This window comes from Mus caroli, unplaced genomic scaffold (genome assembly GCF_978045245.1).
Source record: "Mus caroli unplaced genomic scaffold, Mus_caroli_1 scaffold_16, whole genome shotgun sequence".
Lineage (NCBI taxonomy): Eukaryota > Metazoa > Chordata > Mammalia > Rodentia > Muridae > Mus > Mus caroli.
In genome coordinates, this window is record NW_028227271.1 from 39284544 (window position 1) to 39308744 (window position 24201).

The 24201-nt window shown below is 39.2% G+C and overlaps 1 protein-coding gene across 3 annotated transcripts in view; it reads left to right on the plus strand.

Annotated features, from left to right (window-relative positions):
• The window catches only part of Adcy8 (adenylate cyclase 8), a 218216-nt gene that overhangs the window by 121617 nt on the left and 72398 nt on the right, over positions 1-24201 (plus strand). For all 3 annotated transcript variants that reach the window (XM_021183269.3, XM_021183267.3, XM_021183268.3), the window contains exons 6-7: positions 7934-8092; positions 11399-11669. In XM_021183269.3, the coding sequence (XP_021038928.1) occupies positions 7934-8092; positions 11399-11669 (430 nt within the window). The remainder of the gene's footprint in view (positions 1-7933; positions 8093-11398; positions 11670-24201) is intronic.

Sequence of the window (24201 nt, forward strand, 5' to 3'; positions counted from 1 at the left end):
TGTGTGTGTCTATGTGTGTGCGTCTGTGTGTCTGTATGTGTGTCTGTGTGTCTGTATGTGTGTGTGTGTGCGCGTACACATGTGTGTCACCAGGTTAGTGAACACATGTGTATCACCAGGTTAATGAACACATGTGAAATAGAATAAAGAATGCATTCATGTGTCTTTGATCCATGCTAATTCTGTGTCTGAATCAGAATTGATGAGTATCTAAGGCATTTTAAAAACCAACAAAAAAGTCAAGCTGGGGCTTTAAACCATACCACTTTACCAGTTTAGATATGCAGTACTGGCAGGTCCTTCACATTTTTATTAAATAGGCAACTATCTTTGTGGGGTACCTCCTTAGTCTTATGATATGTGGAACACACTTGGACATGAAGTGTCTAATGGAAGACTTTGATTATGGCTCCTGCTCCACTCTCCCTAATTTTTTAAAGCTACACCTCTCATATGGAAAAGGAAGAAGAATTTACTTTCTATTTTGTCCAAGATTTACTACAGTCATCTTCTTTGCTATAAAACATATTAAGAAATTTGTAAGGTGAATAACAATTGAAGCCATCTATTATAAAATATAGTGCATAATATGATTTTCAAAATGGGTTTTATTATTTAATTTTAAAAACACACCAGAGCATACTGGATTTTTCATACTCCCTCCTCTTGAGTTGAAGACCAAACCCCCTTATGATTATACCTGAAGATGAGCCTTCTGGAAGCTGGGTAGATTAAAGGAGATTGGTCTTGATGGACAAGGGCCCTTATAAGAATGCATATTAGAAAGTTGTTGGTCCAGTCTCACCACCTTATCAATGCCCAGCAAGGGGCCCATCTTCAAAACAGGAGGCATTCCCCTGCAAAACAGACTCCCCCAACCTGCAGCTCTGACAATAAAACTATTGGAATAAATCTCTTGTTTATGGCTCCTGACTGGGTCATCGTGCTATAGCATCATGAGCTGACTCATACATACATGAAATCATAGAAAAATAATGTGATTTTATCTTGTATTATTACTCAATATATCTTAGAAAGTATAACTCTACAAAACTTTCCAGGTTTACTTATAAGAAATCATGTTCCCAACTCATAAAGTTTTAGAGCTTTAAATAGAGATATTGAGACAGTAGGCTATCCTATATGGCCACTGTGACGCACACACACACATATATGCTGAATGACACCTACTGTGGCAATTACAGGGAGTACAGACATTTTGCAAACGGAAGAATGTTACTATTAAGACACATAAGGAAAGAAATAGTGTTCCCTATCAGTACGTTGTCCTTCCACATACAGCCTTCTCCCACAGCACTGGGTTAATGCCATTTCTGGATAGAAATTAAGTATCCAGAATACTCTATACTTTTGAGATATCTTAACAAGGGAACGCTAACTTAGGCATACAGTCCTCTACCCTGATTAAGCCTCTCACAGTGCTCCTGAGATGAGAGAGTGTTACACATCTTCAAGGACAGGGAGAGAAATGAATGGATCATTGCACTCACTTTGTCCTCCCTCGGCCATCTGGTTTCAAGGAAAAGTTCAGTGTGATACCCTCTCCATTGCCTCTCCTATGCCAGAAGCTGGGATAGGAGAGAGTGAAAGGAAGCAACACAGAGATGAAGTGTGCAGGCTACACTCAGTTCAGGAAGCAGCAGCATCATGAGTGTAAATCCCCATCACTCACGAGACCTGCAGGACTTTGAGTGAGCCTTCAATTCTTTTGGCTCTGGCTTCATTAACTTCAAAAAGAATGCACCATCCAAAAGCAAGACCCATGAATACACAAAATGGCTTGTTTTCTTGGGTTACAGCCAGGGGTTGCAGATATCTTTGACACTTGAAAGAACCAATGGATGATCTCCATGTGTAGTACATGGGTAGCTATAAACATAAAATGAGTAGTAATAGCTGTATCTAATTCTGCCAGAGCCACCATTTTCTCATTGGTAAAATGGAAATTTATAACGCAAGCATCAACTTTTCTGCATCACTGTGGCTGTTAAAGTGAAATCCTAAAAGAGACCCAAATTATGTCTATGCTAGAATAAGACAGAGTGGCTTGCTTCTAAGCCTTTTAAAGAGACAGAAAATGTCCATCTTATAAGGTATGCTGATGTTGAATAGAGACCAAAGAATGGTTCAGGGTTGAAGGCAGTGTCGAACTGGCTCCATGGTTACCATGAGGAGAGCCTCCATGCCTCACTGTGAGTCCTGAAGTACCTCGGCAAACTCAGCAGCTCTACCTAAAGCCATATTTCATAAGCCCCATTTAATCTGAGAGCTTGTCTGTAGAAGAAGCAATGTCTGCGTATTAGTATGCTAGCTCAGAATCCAGCAGTTTGAATACTTTTTTCACGCTTGAAAAGAAAATATACAGGGCAGTAGAAATGGAATTCTATAACCAGACTTGCAGGCATGACATGAAGTTCAACCTTGCACAATATACTTCTTATGACTCCTTTTCATCATTTGTATAGTGCTGATAATGGCACAAAGTCACTGTGAAGATTCAGCAAAGCCCTCAGCAAATGGAGCTCACCTCCATAATGAGCTTCCTTCCAGTCCTTTCTCTCCTCTGGAGATTTAATAGCACTGTTTCTCCCAGGTTCCTGGAGTTTAGTCAGATAATCAGATCTTACCTCGATGTGTAGCTCTGTCCAGTTGACCGTTTACCTAGGTAACTTGATGCTCTTCTCATGCAAGTAAAGAGAATGTAGATATCACTTTAGCAGGAAGGAGTAACTAGAGTCATCAGCTATAACTTTGTATTGATCTGATTATAAATATATAATTAAAAGCTGTTACCATTTAGAGAAATTAGTAGTAGTTAATGCTAAGTGTTCAGCAGGAACTTGGCTCAGCATTTCTTTGCGTGATCTTATGAACTATCTTCACAGTCTCATTCTCCTTTCCCTTACATCTGTGAAAACAAACTCAGAAATTAGTGGCACTCTCCTAAGACCTACAGCTACTACGGGGTAGCTCCCAACTTCAGCTTCAGTGCTGCACCTTCCGTGCCTCGCAGCAGGACTAAGGAAGCACATGTGCTGAAGGAAGGTCAATGTCTATCCCAATCCCAAGGAGCTGATGTTCTTCACCTTATAGAAACAAGGGATGCTTTGTCCAAGTCAGTCTCTTCCTGTAACCATTCATTCAACAGTACAGAGAGCGTGGTTTACAAATCATTGACTACCACGCCATTCTTGTTATGCCACCAGCAACTTCTATAGATTGAGTAATCGTTTTTCCAAACAGAATCATTTGAAGTGCTTCAACTGACAGACAAATTCTAAGGCTTTGTCCTTTTTTTCCCCACACAATTGTACCATTTCCTCTTAATAGTTCTGTCACAAGAAATGCCCTAAGAAATCCACTTATTGATTGTTGAGTTATTTGTCCACAGAGATGTCAAAGAATAATGATAGCTATTATTATTTAGAGGTTTTTTTTTTTTTTACTTAAAATAAGTATTAAATGGAAACCTATCGTGAAGAGTCAGTCTGTCATGCTCTATCATAAAGAAGAAGGTTTGGAGGCCAACACCCTCTCCCAACTAGCCAGGCCTAAGGCACCTCAGCAGTTTCTTTGGACTCTTAGATTCCTCTAGGGACAGCCTTAGAGCAAGAAGGCCAGAGAGCTCTGTCCATAACCCAATAAGGACTTTGAAGCACAGGTGATTTTTATATACTAAGTGCTATACTAACAAAACATGAAAAGCTCCTGCCTTCAGGAGCCTCAAGTTGATGGAGAAGAGAGAGGGTATGGGATGTTGATGATACAGGACAGCTGTGATCATTGCCTTTTCATTATGGCTGACTGAGTACAGAACAACTTATCTGAGGCTCCTCTGTGGAAAAGCTAAGCAAGTGTTGCCCATAACTTCCTTGTGAGCTCTGACAAGATGCACAGAACTCCATAAAGAGCTGGTCTTAAAACACTGTATTGATGGTTCTTTGTAAAGAGGATCCGTGCTGTGCATTATTCATTACTTTTACACAGTTTTATTCTTAGCTTTTACTTAAATCAAATCCCAAACATAACAAAATAGAGGCAATGAGCTGAGGAAATATTAAGTGTCCTTATGACTTTCATCTTGTAGAAGAAAATGAAAAATCTCTCTTTCATTAAGACACTCCAGTGCCTTCCTGCATAGTGTTAATTACCTAATGACATTAGCACAGCGTGCTGTATAATACTCCCTCATATTCATTAGCAAATCACTTGAACATCTGTCATCCCTTTTGAGGCTCACAGCAATGCAGGCATGCCTCATTTTACAATCACTGAACAAACCTCTAGGTCAGCCTAGGCTACCTGCCCAGGGGGTCACACCAGGCATTGTACTTTTTTACAAAAAGTCTCTGGGGTACCAGTTTAGTGCTGGAATCTACAAGAAAACCCAGGTACGTTCTTAAGATGCTGGGCCTTCGTCTGCAATCAGAAACCTAGTATTTCAGACACATATTATTTCTCTCATGTTCTTTCTCTCTCTCTCTCTCTCTTTCCCACTTAATTTTAAAAATTATGTTATTATTCACATCTTAGAGTTTCAGGTTAAAGGAGTAAAACGCACTCAAATAAGTCCCCAAGGGAATGCAGCCAGTGATCCGAAGAGTAAGACACAAACTCAATAGACTGCTGTTAGAGTACACAATGCTAACCCTTAAGCCGTAGTAACAATCAGGTAATGAGAAAGATGTAAGTTTAGACAGATGTTTTTATCAATTTGGATAATATAATTTGTACTGAAATCATTATGGTTTAAAGTACATTGGTTAAATGGTCATGTGGTGTTTACACTTGTTGAGATCTTACTCCAAGACAAAGAGGCAGAACCTGCTGTCTCCATCCTAAGCATGTGTATCACAAATGTCTTGGCATCCCTTGTCCAGAAGCAGGCTGGGTCCCTGACCCTGTGGTAAAGCAGAAGGAGAACAAACAACAGCTGAGGGTAGTCAAAAAAAACATTGCAGGACTTAAAAACAGGACTGCTTAAAGGGTATATCTGCTGTGGGAACAAGATCTGGGAAGCTCAGATGGAGGACGAATTCTGAATTCTGCTTTGCTCAGAAATCCTCAGTAGGGAACTTTACCTTGACTCTTTCAACAGGGTCTTTAAACCCCGAGTCGCTTTTGCTGGATGTTATAAACACCTAATTTGATGATATTTTGCTACCTACCTGCCATTCACTTTTTTTTTTAACTTGAAAGTCTTTCCTGAAGGGAACTCTCTCTTCTCTGCCCAGCAGTCTCAGCCCACTCCATATGACTGCCATAAAGGGAATTCTCAGGGTGTCCTGATCTAAAAGGCTAACTGCTGTTTCTTCTTTTTCTTGTGCTTGCTACATGTTTAATAAACACACTTTTTTTTTTAAAGTCAAAAGTATAGCTATGGTAGATTTTTCTCCAGAAAGAGCAATGAAAAATGTCTCCCAACAACTCTGTGATTTGAATAGGTGATATTTTTTTTTCATTCACATTTCATATCCACTATGGGATGGGGTAAAATGGGAAGGAGCCATTCATTGTCCAGATCCAAGGATTGCAGTTAAGAAACTCGATTTCATTATAAACATCCTGTACTGGCCCCTGCTTCTTCTTATTATCTAATTACCCCTGTTATTTTCCTGAGCCTTGGGTATAGGAGTTGTGTTGTAGACGTGTCCATTTAAATGAAGAGTGGTAATACATGCTTGCTTGCTGAGAGAGATAAAAGTGGCCTCACCACAGACAAGTCCCTCTGATAGACTAGCCATCTCCACAAATCCAGCTCTAAATACATATGAGCAACACTGAATGAATAATACTTTGAAACATGTTTGTAATTCAAAACATTTTGTTCTCCCAGTTTTGAGTGAGAGCAGTGAGTTTGAATATAATTTTTTTAAAGTTTTTATACAGATATCCCTCAGGCTTGAATAAAGCTGCATCTCAAGAAGCCCAGAAAATATAATAAATTGAGAATGTTTTCAAACACCTCATCTGCCAGACACCATAGTTATGCAACAGTTTTCCACCGTTGAGGAATACCTGTTTGTTGTGGTGATCACATGGTTGAGTGGGAGCTGCTTCTTGCTGACTGTTGTTGCTGACAGCATTGAAGGGACTGTTGTACACATCCCTGACCCAGAATTTAAAGTTGAAATTCAGAACTCAAAGTGGGGTTTCTAATGAAGAATGAACAAAAAGAAATGTGTGTTGTCATAAAGTCAAGAAAGCTGTTGAGCCAAGCCATCATCATTTGGACCCCACATAATCTGTAACACTGTGAACCCAAAGTCAGGTTCCAGGCTTAATTATTTTATACCAGGATTTCAAGGTTATTGGAGCTAGATCTGTATCTTGCCATGGCAGACAGATCACATAAGACCTATGCCTTTGGCTGTCAAGGTGTGTGTGTGTGTGTGTGTGTGTGTGTGTGTGTGTGTGTGTTATAATAAAGTGATATGTAAGTCTGCCTGGTAAATTTTCTTCTTCCAGCAGTTATTCTTACAATCTCCTTAGAAGAAAATACTTTTTCTATCTTAGTAAATGGACTCACACTTCATAGACAAAGCTCTTTATTTTAAACATAATGTCCTAAGATGAGTTACAGACATTTGGTGCAAAGATTTTGGTAAATTATATAGCTTGGGTTGGACAAGATCATTTTAAACGTGGAAACATTTTCCAAACATCCACTTTTAAATGTTTGCCTCAGAGCAATGTATTTGTGTTTAAAATTAGCCTCTCTCTCTCTCTCTCTCTCTCTCTCTCTCTCTCTCTCTCTCTCTCTGTGTGTGTGTGTGTGTGTGTGTGTGTGTAGCCATATTTGAGAAATGGACTTTCTCAAATATTTCTGAGGGAATATTATTAATGACAGCATATTATAGAAAAATCATTAAGCTTAGAGCATTTGTCTTTTTACCAACAATAAAGGAAGACCCTTCACATTAGTTTAACAACTCTCAGTATCTTTGGAAGAAAACAACCATTATATTTTTGTGCCAATGAAAAGATTCCAAGTTATATATTTTCAAAATATTGTATTCTACGATTTGAGATTCTACAGAAATATCTTTTAACAATAAACTAGAATTGCCCGAGTTGCTCTGAGAATGAAGACGGGATGAACAGTTAGACTGGAGAAAGTCCTGCCCTGGCAGCATCCTCCTCTTTGCTCAGGCTGCTTCTTCAATGTCCATGGAACACAACTCAATATGGAGAATCTTAGTAAAGAGTCTTAGTGAGTCCTTTCAAGGTTAGGACCAAGATTAAGGGCACTGAAGTAAGTCTGTTCAAGGTTAATGCTCAAAAGCATTGTATGGGAACCCAGTATCTTTCCTAGTTCCTATAGATGATCTAGTTAGGTCCTGGGTGGTGAACAGTATATTTTAGAGGTTATTGCTTTAAGGAGTAAGAGGTAAGGGAAAGGTTTCAGTCAGGAAATGATGGAGGGATGAAACTATATTTATATTTGGAAGGAATAGCTGGAAGCTATTTCCCATAGCAGAAATGGGGATCTCAGACTATACATGAGGCTTTGTTGAGTGAAAGCTCTAACAGAAGCCTAACTATATGAGAAGAAAACTATAAAGCTTTTGGTTGGGAATAAAGCATGCACTGATTACGGGGTTAACAAACTACCCCAAGTTTATTCATAGTTGGGTACAAAAACTGCTGGTGTCATTTCATGAGACAATAGCCACAAGATAAGTTTTGAGAGAAGGTTAATAAGAGGATTGAAAAGTATTGTTCAAATCTAAAGATTTTCAGTCAAGAACACAATCCTTCCAGTTATTGGGGAACTAAGAAAGTTTCATGGAGAAAGGACCATTTTAATAGGAGAGAAACCAATGGAGTAGACAGCTCTAATTCTGCCACGTCAGCCCAGCGATGGTCATCATGGCCTAATGAATTTGTCTCTCCATTTACCTGTCAACAGGTTTGTGAGATCCAGAACGAAGCACGATGTCGACATGCGAATTGGAATCCATTCAGGTTCTGTACTATGTGGTGTGTTGGGCCTGAGGAAATGGCAGTTTGATGTCTGGTCTTGGGACGTGGACATAGCAAACAAGCTTGAGTCTGGAGGAATCCCTGGGTAAGCAAAGAAAAGCCCTTTCTCATCTAACTCTTTCATTGTCTGACTTTATGATACTAGGTATTCTGTGCACAGAGGTCAAGGACAGACTCCTCAGAAGCAATTGTCCAGGAGGAGGTCAGATGATAAGGCATCATGCAGTAATAGCCTAAGAACTCTAAGGAAATACCCCAGAGATGACAGAAGCAATAAGGCAACAGGGCTGACAAGGAGTTTATGTCTCTATCCTGCTAAGCATCAGTTCTTTGACTTGGCTACATACTAGAATCACTGCATTATAAAATACTCATGACCAGATCACACACTGGTCCATTAAAAAGTGAAATCTGCCTGGAATCAATCTTAAGTTTTGAAATCAGTCCTAATGGGTAGCTAAGATTAAATCCTATTGGCTGCCAATAGATACATGACCGTAGGCTCTGTTCCCAAAATTCAGTGCTTTCTTTGGGAACTCATCTGCATTCCAACTCTGATTGACAGGACTGGCTGGTACTGAACTCCAGGATGTGGGGGTCCACTGGGAAGCAGCACTAAAGTAGCACACTGACCTCTGGTATTCACCTTCAGAATATCCAATTCTGTGTGTCTGGGGTAGGACCTAAGCACCATGCCTCTCTCACAAGTGTCTTGGTAACAGTGATACAGCTACTCTTGGTACTATACAAAGAGGACTGTTATCAAGTGGAACAACACATATAAAAAATCCTTCTTCTTCCATGCTCAGGAGCCACTAATTATGGCTGTGGTTGTAGTCGTTAATTATGATTCAGTCACAGATCTTAAAGAGATCCTGAAAGAAAAGGTCTTGTCTCCTCCTAACATTGCTGCCATGATAGGGCAGTATGTATTCATTGCCCTGGAGCAAGCCTTGCAATCTTCAGTATGAGAAAAAAATGAAAAATATAGACATACGGGGGGGGGGCAGGATGAAAGAATAAAGAGAGATAAAAGATGGAAGAAGAAAGCAAGACAAGAGGAGAGAAGGAAATGCCTGTTACCCAGGGCTGTGGGAGACTCCAGTCATATGAATAAATTCAGAGACAAACAAACCCTTGGCTGCAAAGACAGTATTTACATGAGGTAATTGCTACAAGATTGTTAGATTGTATTTACTATCATGACTATCATGATCGCATCATAGAAAATGTCAGGTTTACCTGACACGCAACACATGAGAATATTCTCTAAGCACAGATTCAAGTCCTTAGAGGAAAGAAAGTCACTGGACCATCATCTCTGAAAAAAAAGTCTCACTTCAAAGCTCAGGTTAACAGCAAAGACTTTCAAAAGCAAACATCGGAACCTTCTTTCCTATCAAAAGCATCCTGATGTATACTGATCAGGACTTTCATAGAAGACCTGGTATTAAATAAAGGTTAAGATCCCATTCTCTGACTTAACACAGGCAAGTATCAGTACCTCTGAACACAATGTAGCATCCAAATGAAATGCCAAGGGAAGTTTGGTATTAATTATAGTTATTTTTAAAGGGAAATCAGCCATGAGACTTTTAAAAATCTCCCTAGGAAGCTCATTTTGCTTGGGAGAAAAAGGCTGTGTCTTCAAGCGTCTAAATCTTAACTTGATCTTAGAAGGGAGCGCAGGGGTCCTGCTTTGCTGGAGATGCATTTCTTTGCATTTGGGCAAGATACCATGGAAACATTTTGGATTTATTTAGCAGGTGTCTCAAGAGAACCCAAGCTGCTCTCGCACATTTGCTTGATTGTCTTGAACTTGAAATCAACATGTTTGGAAGATGTGGAGAATGTGCCCTCAGTGGGCAGAAAGGCCATCGTCTGTAGTTTTTGTTTGTTTCTGCAGTGAACTATTCTCCCCAGAAAGCAGGAATTTGGCAGAATGGGTTAAATGGTCAAAAGGGGCAACAGAGGTTGTACTGGAAAGTACAATGCACTCTTAAGAAGCCTGAAACTTTAAAATGAAAGAACTCTTCATTATTTACTTGAATATATTGCTTTTGGAATCACAAAACGCAAGTAGAGAGTTATGTGTCCACTTTATCCATCCATTTCCTCAGTGGAGCACAGAGTTGGCTTAACAAACTTTTAAGCTAACTCTAGAAGTAGGACACGTTTAGCAAGCATGTGATCATGTGCTAAATTGAGAGAAAATGGCAATTGTTTGAATAGCTGAACGCAGCATGGGGGCCCAGAATGAAGGCGTGTCTGACAATGGGCTTTGAGTCAGTGACAGAGGCCTCATTCAGAAGGCAGACTGTCCCCCTGTGAGCCTGACTTAAGGAGGCATGGAATATACCACAGTGAGATCACCGTGGCATTTTGAAGAATACTTCAAACAATTTAAAGTATGTGTTGTTATTGCTGTAGAGTGTTCTGTGAAGAGTCTCTACTTCTTGACACAAATCAACTCTTGTCTATTCACAATAAGAGTATGAGGTGGGTCTATTACCTTTGCCATGTTGGTGGGTTACAAATAGACTCAGATAGGTTAAGTACTCTAACCCAAAATCTTCTAGCTAGAAAATGGAAGAGTTATAGTTGAAACCCAGCAATCCAGCAACCAAATCACCTTTCATAATTTTGCTATTCTTCACAGACCATAGCACTTCACAGCAAGTACCTGGCTTAGTTAGACGACTATGAGAAGAGAAAATATCTTCCTTCCCGATAAGGAATTCCAGAATGAGACTTCCACATATAGAGCTTGATCCTGATTAAGTCCCATATTATCTCATTTGACCAAAAGAAACTTGGATTGTGAGCTGCCTGTGTGAGCTAGTTTGTGAGTGAGCTCTTACAGTTACCAGTTTGCATCTCCCATATTCTTCTCTGCTCCCTTCACTACATAGTAGAAGGAGAATCACATATTCCAGTAATTTTCTAAAAATGATGCTCCGTGTATCCCTGCGGATTTGCAAAACCAAACCTTGCTCATAAAATGATTCTAAAGAAGTAGGAGAAACAAGGTAAAGTTATACAGCACATAAAATGATAGGGCAAGCTCTGAGAGAGTAAAAGAGCCAGGCTAGAAGATAATTTAGCTATTTCTTGGGATTCATGAATATCCACACCATTTTGGTTTTCTAGTATAGTCAACACCATTGAAAAATATCACTGGTTCATATAGAGTGTTGACATTAGCAGGAAAAGCCAAAAGTAGCTCATCACTGTGCTGTTTTGTGTGTTTGTGTGGATGAAGGACTTCTAGTTTCTTTCCATTTTTTTTTTTAACTTCTGAGGGGAACAGAGTGTGTTGTAGCAGTGTTCTCTGTACAGTCATAGTTGAGCACCATGAAGAAATATAACAACTCCTTCTCTTTCTACACAGGAGAATTCACATTTCTAAAGCCACCCTGGATTGCCTCAATGGTGACTATAATGTGGAAGAGGGTCACGGGAAAGAGAGGAACGAATTCTTAAGGAAGCATAACATAGAGACCTATTTGATTAAGCAGCCTGAGGAGAGTTTGCTCTCCTTGCCTGAAGACATAGTTAAGGAGTCGGTGAGTTGCTCAGACAGGAGAAACAGTGGGGCAACATTCACAGAAGGATCGTGGAGCCCAGAGCTGCCTTTCGACAACATCGTGGGCAAACAGAATGTAAGTCCTCTCTTCCTTCTTCTAGTCAGCAACAAGTGCATGTCTGAGTGCATCTTCAACCAATAGCCTGAGAGGAAACCGATTCATCTTTAACCTTTTCTCTACTGAGCACCATAATTGAAAATGATCAAACAAATGTCCTCAGGACAGAATTAACCTATGTGTACAATTTCAGGAAAGGGCAGAAATATCAAGTTTCTGACACCCTTTTATTGGTTTTGGTGCTAAAAATAAATGCCCTGTGAAGCAGAATTGTAACAATCCATAAATAAATAAATAAATAAATAAATAAATAAATAAATAAATAAATAAATAACTCATATAGGGAACGTTAAATCCAGAGTCACTAAAAATGGTAAGGTATATGAAAATGACCCCTTTAGTCCATAGTCCTGAGTTTTCCTCTGATATCCAAAATCAAGAAGGCCACCTTGATGGGGAAATAGGAAAGCATCACTGAGGTGGCGATAAGGTGTCTCTAGAGTAACATGCAGTTTCAAACCCTCCCATGTGATTCTGTTTTCCATGGCATGGTTCCAACTTCTTATATAAAGGAAATGGCTACCAAATCAGCATACAAGGAACAAATCAATCAGTAATAATCAAAGTTGCCTTTTAAATTATTTATTCAGATATCAGCATCCTATTAATCTCAGTGAGATGCTTTGGCTCTCGGAGGCAATGCAGAGGTGAAGTGTAACAAGGTCTAAATCCCAGGTGGACAGAGCAAGTCCAGCCAGCCCTGAGCTCCCACCCAGAGCTTCAGCAAAGCGTCTGTTCTCAGGAGTGTTCTCCCTTTATCCATCTAGACAGAGCACGTGCAGTTAACATTGTGTTAAATGGTCTAACTCTATCACGGTTCTTAAAAGAAACAAATGGAAAAACCCTATGTCCAGCATTTATGCTTCATACATGTTCCAGAGCAAAACAGAAGTTGAAAGTACTATGGAGCACACAGACAAAATCAACAGTATCTGGATTTTTATGAAGATATTGAAGAGTGTTGTTGTTGTTGTCGTTGTTGTTGTTGCCACCTTGTTTTGTTTTGAGACAGAGTCTCACTCATTCTGTAGCCTTGGCTGGCCCAGAACTTGCTGTGTAGACTAGGCTGACCTAAAGCTCAAAGAGACCTGCCTGTTTCTACCTCTTGAGTGCTGGCATTAAATTGATGCAGCTTCATGTCCCATGGTGGCTTATCTGTTTTGATACCCATAGACATGATTATTTCTCATCAGGTCATAGATAGAAGATGTCTGTCAGTTGAAAGCCATTTAAAGTGGAACAGGTTAAATGTTAAAGTCCTCTGTCTTTTCTCTGCATTTAAAGATGGATGGAGCACTCTGAGGTCAGGTTAACTTCAATTCCTTCCCAGTTCTGTGGGAAGGAGGATTAGACAATGCTTGTATCAGATGCTACCAAGAACAACTGTAGACTGAACCAACCCAGCATGCCTGCAAACGTATGCCCTTAGGCCTTTACTACTCTCTTGTGAGTATTTACATATAAAGTAGTATTATGCCTATGGAAGTCATCAAAAATTCCAATGCCAAAAAAAAAAAAAATTCCAATGCCTACTTTCTATCCCTAATTGGCACGCATACTACAATCTCCTATAAATAAAAAGAGATGGTATATATACTTTTTGGAGTACATGCATGGTCAAGTGAAAGGGTCCCTTCTGTTTCCTCTGCCTATTATGAGCTGGAGCCCAGATGCTGGTTTTTATAGAAGATTATCTGCATCCTTACCTTGACATGCCTCGGTAATTTTATGTTAAATCCCTTTTCTAGCTGTTTTGTTTTTATCTTTCCTTTTGGAAAACTTCATTCAAACTGGTTGTGGGGAATTGGAATAATTCTGTATTGTTCTAATTTGAGTTGCACCTGCCCTTGCTGCTAAGAACCGAGAACCAACAAGGGAGAAATACAGATGCATAATTTCATTTCATGGTTGATTGAGCTGGTAAAATTTTTATGAAAAATTGAAACACATTTTTTTGCTAATTCCCTAAAGATGTTTGCTGATGACATCAAATGGTTATTAGATAAGGTATCAAAATAGTCCATATATTTGTATTGTATATTTTGCACAATGCCTGAGTTTTGAACAAATGTAACTTAGCTGTTCCATCTTCTAAATGAAAAATTTCAATTTATGTGTATGTCTTCATACTAAAGAGCCAGGAAATACGTGCTGATCTCTGTGAATAAACATGTGTCACTAATGACATTTTGGAAATGACTGAGCCGATTAAAATGATCACAACCATTCAGAGTTTATGCTTATGCTTAACTCTAGAAATCAGTGAGCCATAAGCTCAATTCAGAGACTTAATGTGTCCCTGGAACAGATCAAGACTGGTCTGGCTGAGCACACACTGTGCCAAAATACCCAATCAATTGCACAGAAGCTCAGACAATCTAGTGTTTTCATAATATAGATAAACCATACTTATGCTTTGTTGGGAATTTTCCAGCCAAATTGCCCAGATGTTTTGGCTTCTATTGATTTACGATGTGTGCTGAGGAATAGTTTTAATGACATTATATAGCTGTGCCATATTCCGTGTTGTGTAGACAGCAGATGTTCACATAGCTAAATCTGCACATATCCATTTAATAATATTATCTGAAAATCTATTGTAATGCCAACTACAGAAAGAAAAAGAGAAAGAAATAATTAAAGAAAAAAAAATACTTTCAAGGTAAATCAGCCAGTGCCTTGTATGTTTCAAAAAGCTAGGAATTACATCTGTTTTTCTTACCATTCTTTGGTCCAAATTAAGATGATATCTAATAAATCATATGGCCTGATTAGTTTGCTCAGTGGATGAATACAGTAGTAACCATAGTATAGGAAGCAAAACTGGGAAATAGGAAGAGCAGACCTTGAGGAATACTATGAAGAAAGCAAACAATAAGAATTCCTTTAAGGAGGCAGCTAAATTCCAAAGCAGTCAGGAGTCATGTGGAGGGCATGATATGGAAACTCAGCAAGTTCAGCATTTTCAAAGTCAGGAAAAATCAATAATAACATGGAAATTCAAAACCGTCCATTGGAACTAGACTGAAGAACATCACTGGCAAGATACAGAGTTGGTGAGATGGTGATGTCATAAGCCTGATGGTCTTAGTTGACTAGCAATGAGTTGAGGCTTCTCAGAACTCCAGTTCTAGTTCTCCCCTCCCCCCTTGTTATTTTAGCCATCTACTATTGGCTTACAGGAACAAGTGAAATCTCTAAACTTGATCCCTGACTCTCTGGTGAGTTTCCCAGTCCCTCTGTGCATCATTTTGATGTCAGACATCTTTCCTGTCCTTATATGTCCACATGACTTAAAATTGATTACATGAGTCTGGCTGGGTGCAGACAAACAGGTTAGTCTTAAGCATACCAAAGACCAATGCTCTGCTACCCTGAATCCAGACATGTAAGTGTTTTTCCCAGGGTTCCGATATCTGTCCTGGCCCTGGCTCAGTCACCACTAGATTTTCCCACACCCTGGCTTTCTAAGTGTTGGAAAGTAAGAAAACTAAAAGACAAGGGGACTGCCAGAATTTAAAATTACAAACATAGAAGTTGGCGAACTAAAATAGACATTCTGAGTATTTGTTATGACACAAATATGAAGACAAGGTTATGGGTATCTCAGAAGGAAAACAAACACAAAACAAAACAAAACAAAACAAAACAAACAAAGCTGAGTATTCAATAATGTTTTGGTTTTATATTAAATATTATATTTTGCTCTTCTGGTACAGCCTCTAAATTTGTAACTAGGTTTGAGCTTCTGTGATCATCAGGAATTAACAGGTCAATAATCTAGATGTGGGTAGTCAAATTATGAAAACATAGGAATGGCCTTGGTCTTCCATGATCATGGATTTCAAGAAAGTGGGAGATGAAGAAACTTACCAAAACATGTGAATGGTATTGAAGAAGTAAAGATATATGACTAGGGAATAAACACAATCTCTTCAGGAAGAATTCTCAAAAATACCTTCTTGAAGATTCCATCCAAGCGTTAAAAGAACCCTCAGCACAAATTGCCAGGATAAGTGTATTTTGCAGAAGAAACAGCACAAGATCTCTGAGGAAAGGAACACTGTAGTATGCTACAGAAGGCCTTTCAAGGCTAGAGCATAGCAAGCTGAGGAGAAAAAACAAAAAAAAAAACTTCAGGAGCAAAAACATCAGGTGGAAGCTTAGTTTCTCAAGCTTCTGCAGTCTGTATTTCATTCCCAGGGGAGTGATATGAAGGTTTAAGTGATACAGTAGTGTAATCTGACTTAGACTTTTAAGAAACATCTTGGACTGCCTCCTAGGTAATGGATCATGGGTTGAAGTGGCCTTAGCAGAAAAAAAAAAAGGAACTTAAACTCGGGATTTGTAAGAAGATGCCAAGGATGAAGCTTTTACATTGCTGATAAATTTTTGTGAAGAATATTAATAATTTTAATTAGATATTTATGGCAAGAAAAATATGTTTTCATAGAAAGACCATTGAGGGAGACAGGGATGGAGAGAGAGAGAGAGAGAGAGAGAGAGAGAGAGAGAGAGAGAGAGATGGAAGGATCATGCTATGGAAAAATAGCCTTGATCTCCCAACTTAGTAAGATACTAAGACATTTCAGGTAGCCATACTTTTCATTCACAGTTCTGTGTACTTGTGTACAGTGACAGAATTAAAATGGCTAAACCAAGAATTTTTCTCAGCTCTGACCACCATGGACACATGCTGGGTCCTGCACTGTCTTATAAGTTATGGCTACTTCCGAATACTCCCTTCCAAATCCAAGGAGTATGTGTCTTATTAGTTGATAATCACCATGATATAAAATAAGTATTGTGTTTAAACTGTAATCCTAAAGTGATGAAAAGCATTTGAAGTAAAATCTTTCATAACCAGAGAATGAGATATCATTCTTGTTGCACTCTGTATAACTAAATTTTGATTCCATGAATATAAATATCCAATTATTAGCCCAAGAACCATTGCATTTTGCCTCTTCTTTAACATAATTATTCTCTTCTCATCAAGTAACATCTCTCGGATCTAGTCCTTTCCTTGTTTTTGAACCTAAGTATTAAGCTATAAACTAAGCACCAGGCCCTTTTGCATGCATATATATGCTCACAAGACAAGAACATATGACATTCAAACTCACTTTAGTTGTCACATTGAAGAAGAACAAGTGTCTCTCACTTACTCATTCATTGTCTACTTGTGGAGTGACTGCAATTGGCTAGGTGAGGTGCTGGTGTGTATGCAGAGAAATGGAGAAGGCCACCTGAATGCTCCGGGTTTTTTGGTTAAGGATAAATACTGATGCACCACGAGACTCAGTGTGAACAGTGCTATGGTTATAGGACAGTGTGATAAAGGAGGGAAGACAGATCTGAGGAAATCTGGGAAGACCTTTCCAAGAAGGTGGCGCTCAAGCTTAGATCTACAGGAAAAGGTAAGCCAGAAATGAGAAAGCATGGTAGCAATGAAGAAAAAAAGCAAATCTACTCTCTTAGCCTGGCTTCTCACTGCTTCAAACCAAAGCATGGGATTCTCTTTTCCTACACAGAAATTACCCTCAAAGTGCTTCCACTGGAAACACCCAAAATGTTAGACAGTGGTATTGAAAAATATGGTTTCTCAAGCTCAGCTCTTTCTGTTCATCTTCCATCTTATTATGCAGAAAATTAAAAGCAAATTTTTCTCATTTGTTTTTAACGATGTTACTATTAGATTGGATTTTGGTGTGTTCCCTGGATGAGATATGTCCTGGATTGAGGCTGAGAATATGGAAGACTTTGGGAAATTCCCTGGAGTTAATCTATAATCTTTTAGTAACACAGCTTTTCCTGGTGTTATAACCCCAGATTCCCTTGAGCTTGACTCTGAAGACAGCTGCTGAGTTCAGCCAAGGAGTCATTAGAGGATCTGGCTTTTACTCTGTTCAGAAAGGCGAGCTAATTTGAAGCCTTTCATGGAGTACTTAGTAGATTAAACAGACAAGTCGATCCATTAACTTTGACTAATTACCCTCCCCTTCCCTGAAGCTCTTGGGTAGATGTAAGTGGAACAGATACAGTTAGATATATTAATGTGACATCTACAGAATTACATTAGACCCTTGTTTAAGTTTGCAAATGGACACCATACAGCCTGTGGTTACATTACAGACAATATGGAAGGGAACTTTTTAACAAGGATATCACTTAGATTCCTCTATCACCATGGATTGATTTAGTATTTGCAAGTCACAAACTATGGTCTGACAAACAGAAAGCAAGTGTGCGTAAGTGGGGTTTGCTTGTTTGTTTGCTTGTTCTGGTATGTTTGTTGTACAATAGTGGTGATGGAAACCAGAGCCTGCACCGTTAGGCAAAAGCTCAACCACTGAGATATATATATCATCAGCTCCCACTACGTTTTTTAATTTTGAGACAGACTCACACTAAGTTGGTCCAGTTGGCCTTAAATCCACTCTGTATGCCAGATTTGCCTTGAAGTTGCAGTCTTCTTGCTTTAGTCTTTAAAGAGATGGGTTTTCAGACCTGTACCTCCAGGCCTGGACTGAGTGCAATACTTTAAACATATGGAACTAGGTCTGAAGAACAATAGCAAATACCTGGACTTTTCATGAACTGAATCTCTTAATTTGAGGAGGAAACATGGGATTTATTTTATACTGATCCCATCACCTACCTTTCCAATGCCTAGGGTAATTATGTCCTTGGTAAAATTTCTTTATTAAGCTATGCCCAACTGTCCCCAAACTTAGGTCACAAGGGACAACTTCCATTATTTTGACACAATGAAATTTATATCTATGAAGGTCTTTTTCTTTCCTAAATAAATTGCTCTGATTGCTAACAATCTTTTATCCAGTTCTTAATTGATGTATCCCAATTGCTGTCTCTTACTAATATCACTGCTCTGAAACATTGAAGAAGTCTCATTGCCCTGAGGTAATTCTAGCTATGCAAAGAAACTGGGTATTTTTGTTAGCATCCATGCTTAAATTTTTTCATTAACTATATCCAATTGTTTCCAAATGTAAGACACATGGTAGCTATTCATATACATTATTATTTTGAGTTGATTTAGCATCAATACACAACTTCAGTGGCTTTTCTTGAGAAAGTGCTCAGCTTTTGAAAGTCCACACACACACACACACACACACACACACACACACACTTCTCAAGGATCCCCAGGCCCTATCAGTGAATTCAAGGTGGTGAAGCATTAGATTCATGATAGCTCTTTGAATACCTTAAAGGATCTTTTTAGATTCTGAAGTTCAGTGAGGTTTCCTATATCTCGTGTGCGGTAACTACCAACAAAGAGTCTGTACATAGCTACAAAAACACTCTTTAAGAGATCAGCTCATGAACAAAAACTGAGATAGCAACCTAGAGAAGCTGGATTGAAAAGACAATACTGATTGGAAGTGTGCACCAAGAAGGATACAGTGAGAGAAAGGACGCACAGCCAAAGTCCCAAACACTTTTTCCCTAGAAGCTGGTTTCTTCTTGGGTTTCAAACTCTCTCCAGCTCCAGGGGATCAAGCCTTCATGGGAATCCCCATACCCTACCCACCTCCTCTCTCTCTCTCTCTCTCTCTCTATATATATATATATATATATATATATATATATATATGTGTGTGTGTGTGTGTGTGTGTGTGTGTGTGTGTGTGTGTATTTCTCTCCTATACACATACATGTGCATTCATGCATACATGTACACATGGCTGCACATGCACACACACAAATAAAGATAAAGAATAAAAGTATAGACAACTATGCTTGATTAGTATATTATATAATTGTATCTGAACAAATCATTTTCACACCAATAATTAAAACACCAGTCATGGGTCATTTATCAGTGACTCAAAAGGTAGTTCTATCCTTGAAGGGGATTAAAGTTTAGGTAACCTTTAAACTTCCCGAAAATTTTGATTAAGAAAACATGTACCTGTATAAACATGTACACACAGGCACATCAACATAAACAATATTTTCTCATAGTATTTGCATTTATGAGAATGTCTAAATACCTTCTCCTTTGGGCAGGGGGTTGAATGATTTGGGTGCTTATATATGTTCTTCATTCAATTCCTAAGTTGAAACTTTCTAGGCCGTGAACTCAAGATCATTTTGTCCATGGAATAGTGGTCACCTCTCCAGTCACACAGCCTGGCATTTTGACTCAATGATTTCAGCACTGGAGTTACTTGGGTTCACACCTTCCTTTGTCCCCATAAGCAAACCATTATGTGTCAATTTCTCTCTCTCCCACTCACAAGTAAATCAGGGGTCCCTTTCCCTCCCTAGGTCTTGTTCTTTATTGCATTTATTCTAACCTGACAAAAAGTCAGGATTGGGGTTTGCATCTCTTGATTGTATTACCATGGACACACTGTTTTAAGGCTGACATTTCAGTTGGCAATGTACTTCCCATTAGATGTCTTCAATTTTTTCATGTGGAAAGAGATGCCCCACAGTGTTTCGAGTAAGCAGCAGAAGACTCGCAGCTGCCTTGTTTCATTAAAAACGGCCCAGATTGTAAAACCACCATGTTTCCACACCTGAGTGACACAATCCTGAATCAAAACAAGCTTCCCAGACAAGAGAGAGTCAGCGCAAGAAAGCATTTGTCCATAATTATGTTTACTGGATAATTGGACCAGGAATTGGGGACTAAGTCTCAGATGCTAGAGGTTTGCTCCTTTAGGTTCACAGTATTCTGTTCTGAGACTTCTATCAAGTCATCTGGAATTGTGGCCATACCTAAAGGCTCAGCCTCACCTGATCACTTGTACATATCCCATCCCAAGAAAATAAAGACCAGTATTGGTATCTCTGTTCCCCAAGCTGTGAGCCAGTAGTAAGAGCCAAACAGCAAGGCTGAGGTACTGAACACCAGATGGAGCACACAAAGAAAGAGAGGGACCCTGTGTTTACATATTCCTGGGGTTAAGTCCCCAAATACAAAAACTATTTTAATAACAGCACCTGCTCATACATGCTAAAGATCAAGAGTGAAGTTGGAAGACCAAAAATAGTACCAAATTACTAAATGTCTCCTGTATGATCATCCAGCACTATGGGTGTCTTGCTGCTTGTGTGCTATTTCTTCATCTCAGAGAGCTTAAAATTTTATGACATACGGTACAAAAGCAAATCAAAGGTTTTCACAGAACTTTTGGTCTTTATTCCATTTACCATGAAGACAGTATTTGGAAACTGAGTCCTCTCCTGGAGTAGGATTTAACAGTTGCCCCTATTGACTGGGCCATGAACTGACATTATTTGCACATGTCTAGACTTTGAAAAACAAGACACAAATGACACTGGAATACTCTGATAGGCTTCTTAGAAATTTCTAGACTGTTCATTCAAAAAAACAGAGGGGACGTTTCAACCTTTGTTATTCTGTTTCCTAGAGTACAAGCTATAAGACTGTTATAAATTACTTCAAAGCTCTTCTGGGGGAAGACACTGAAGATTCCCTCTCATAGCAAGACCTTAGATATCCCTTTGGTTTTATGTGGAGAGGAGATTTATTGCCATAAGTAATAGGAAAAGTAAACTAGATTCTTATCTGAAAAGTGCATAAAACAGATTGTTTGCATGTAATACTTCATTTTCTCTTCACAAAAACATGGAAAGCTGTGCCCTTGGCTATTGAACCTCACTTGTAGGGACTGGTCCAAGTTCCTATAGATTTTATTCCTATAAGAGGTAGGAAATGCTACATTTAGGTTTTGAAGACTTTATGTGGGTATTTTCAGAAATGTCACGCAATTGATGTTTATTTAAAGACCACTCTGTGCCTTCTGGAAGAAAAGCAAATTTCAACTCATGTTCAAAGAAATCTATGCTTCTCATCTCTAGATTTGGGGGAAACACAATTCTGTCTTTCACAAATGTGACAACAGTCTCCATAAACTCTCAAATCCAGAGTGTTGGAGATATCCCAATAAAAAGAGCCTTCTTACAAAGAAAAAAAGACAATAATTAAAGATGGTGAATATGTAAATTGGCATGATTCACTCACCCCACCATGTGTATATAACCCCACTATGTGCACATCTTATATATTACACATGATTATATTTTATCAAAAATATGAGTTTTTGGAAAGGAAAAGCTTCCTCTTAGGAAACTTGGATTTGTATTTTAACAAACAGTATAGGAAATAAATTTAATTTCTGTGTGTACATGGGGCATTCCCATCCAGTCCAAGTATTATTCTTATGTCCTTTAGGACCAAGGATGCTACATTAGAATTATAAAGATGATATCTTTCCCATAGTCCCAGCCCTGTGTGCAGCAGGCAAGTAGAGTGGTGGATGCTCAAGGCCAAGCACAAGCTATCCCAGAAATGATGGGAAGGTGGTCCAAACAGTCAGTAAAAGGAGCCTTTGACCCTCCTACTTCTTAGTGAAGACTCAAGTATGAAACTGAAAAGAAGCCATCTTTGAGAAATGACCAGCCTGCTCAGTGTAAGTGGGAAAAGCCTAGGTTTGCTCAACCCATCATCCTCGGCAAAGCCTTCTAAAGCAGCAGTGAGCAGTGCCTCAGTCACAACTTCTTGTAGCTGGATACCAAAGCTACCACAATCACCTCCTATGGGAGCGAAAAAGAAAAAAATTACAGAGCCCTTTCTCTTTAACCTTTTTAAGCAAGCCAGCTCAAGGGAATTGCTCAAGCTGAAGTTAGTCAAGAAAAGAAAGTTTTCAGGAAAAGAAAGTCTAGAAAAGAAAGGTTCAAGAAAAGACTTAAAGTTATCCCTTTCTGACATCAGGTCTCTGATATTCTAGAGCAGCACTGGGAGGTGTAGTGGGGAAAGCACTCTCTGCGTTCCCCAAATGCAAAGGAAGCCCTCATACTGAGATGCACTGTGAGGATACCTTTAAAGGCTATTGTTCTTGGCTGGAATGTCACCTGTCATGGCTGTATCTTTTATTTCATGATGCTCTGATGATCAAAAGCTAGAAATAAAGCACATGAAATATTTTTCTTTACTTAGATCTGGAATAGAGGATCTTTTTAAATGTAGAGTTATGTAGGGAAGAATGGAAAATAATAATAGGACATTTGATAATAAGACCAGCAACACCTTTCTGGAGATAATCTTCATGTAGGCAACCTTACATCCATACAATAAGTTGTTCATTAAATGTGTGTTCATTTAAAAAAAAATAAAAGAGTGAACCCATCAGGTGCTGGAAACATCAACATAGATGAGGCACTGTGTCCGATTTCAAGATCAGAGATTAACATATGTGTTCAAGAAATTAATTAAACTGCTAAGGACAATGTAGGCTCAAAATAGGCTCCCCAGAGGAGACCATGTCTGATTTCACTTTTAAAAGGACAGGTCAGACATGTGGCCAGGATCTGTGTGCTCTGGTGCATGAGACAAAATGGACTGAGTAACTGCTGAAGAGGTCAGGTTTTATCAGGAGGCCAAACTCCAGTCCAGGTCATCACCCATTAGGATGGAGTCTGATATCCATCAAGGAGTTTACATATAGCATGAAAAGACTAGAAAACCTCATGTGTAAAAACCAGGGTACCCAGGGAGCTCCTGAGGAATTAGAATCTAATGGTGGCTATTCTCCTGAAGGAGGTAATTCAGCATTCTGGAAGGCATCATAGGATGAGTGCCAATAGATCTTATTCAGAAACTGGTTCAGTCAAGTAGAAAGGAATAAAAGCAAGTAAGGAACTCTGACCACTGTTCCCAAATCAGCATCCCATGAAACACAGAAAAAAAGTTCAACAAGAAGTTTGGGGTCAAAACATTTGGACAATGCAGAGGCTAAAAGGATCTCATCCTTTAGACTTTATCTTGGTCATATATATTGTGAGATCTCAGTAAGTGGATATAAGAACATGTATGTTTAGCAAGCATGTGCTGAGTTATAGTTAGAAAATGTGAGGCACTGTCATGGGTAACTGTCAGGGAAAAAAAAAGGCTCCTGTAAAAGAGGCAACAGGAAGCAAATATTCAATTCACACTTCCTGCCTGGTTGGTCCACAGACCGGCAGCATCACAGAGAACCCTGTGATGTCTGTGCTTCTAGGAACATATGGGGAAGGACTGAATTGGGAGGATTTAGTCATGAGGCTGTGTAAGCTGACTTGCAAAATCTGCATCGGTGTCATGAAGGAAGGGTGTGCTTACATTTACTCCTTTGCTTTGGGTCTCCTTTATGCGTCCATCCATTCCCCTCCTCCCTACCAGCCGACCTCTGTCCAGGACTTATAACTGTCAGTTTTGTTGTGTGATCTATTTAGTTTACCCTGTGTTATCTGCGTAACTGTAGGATTGGAACTGCACACTGGACTCTGTTGGGGCCACCAGTGGGTATTCTGAGGGCAATGACTCCTCCTTTTCTGAATCAGTACAAAAAGTTCAGCAGAGGGGAATGGGGATCCCTTAAAACCCTCTTCCATCTACAGCTGGTAGTTGATGCACCCTATAGAGGGATCTCAGCTGCTGTGCATTTGAGTT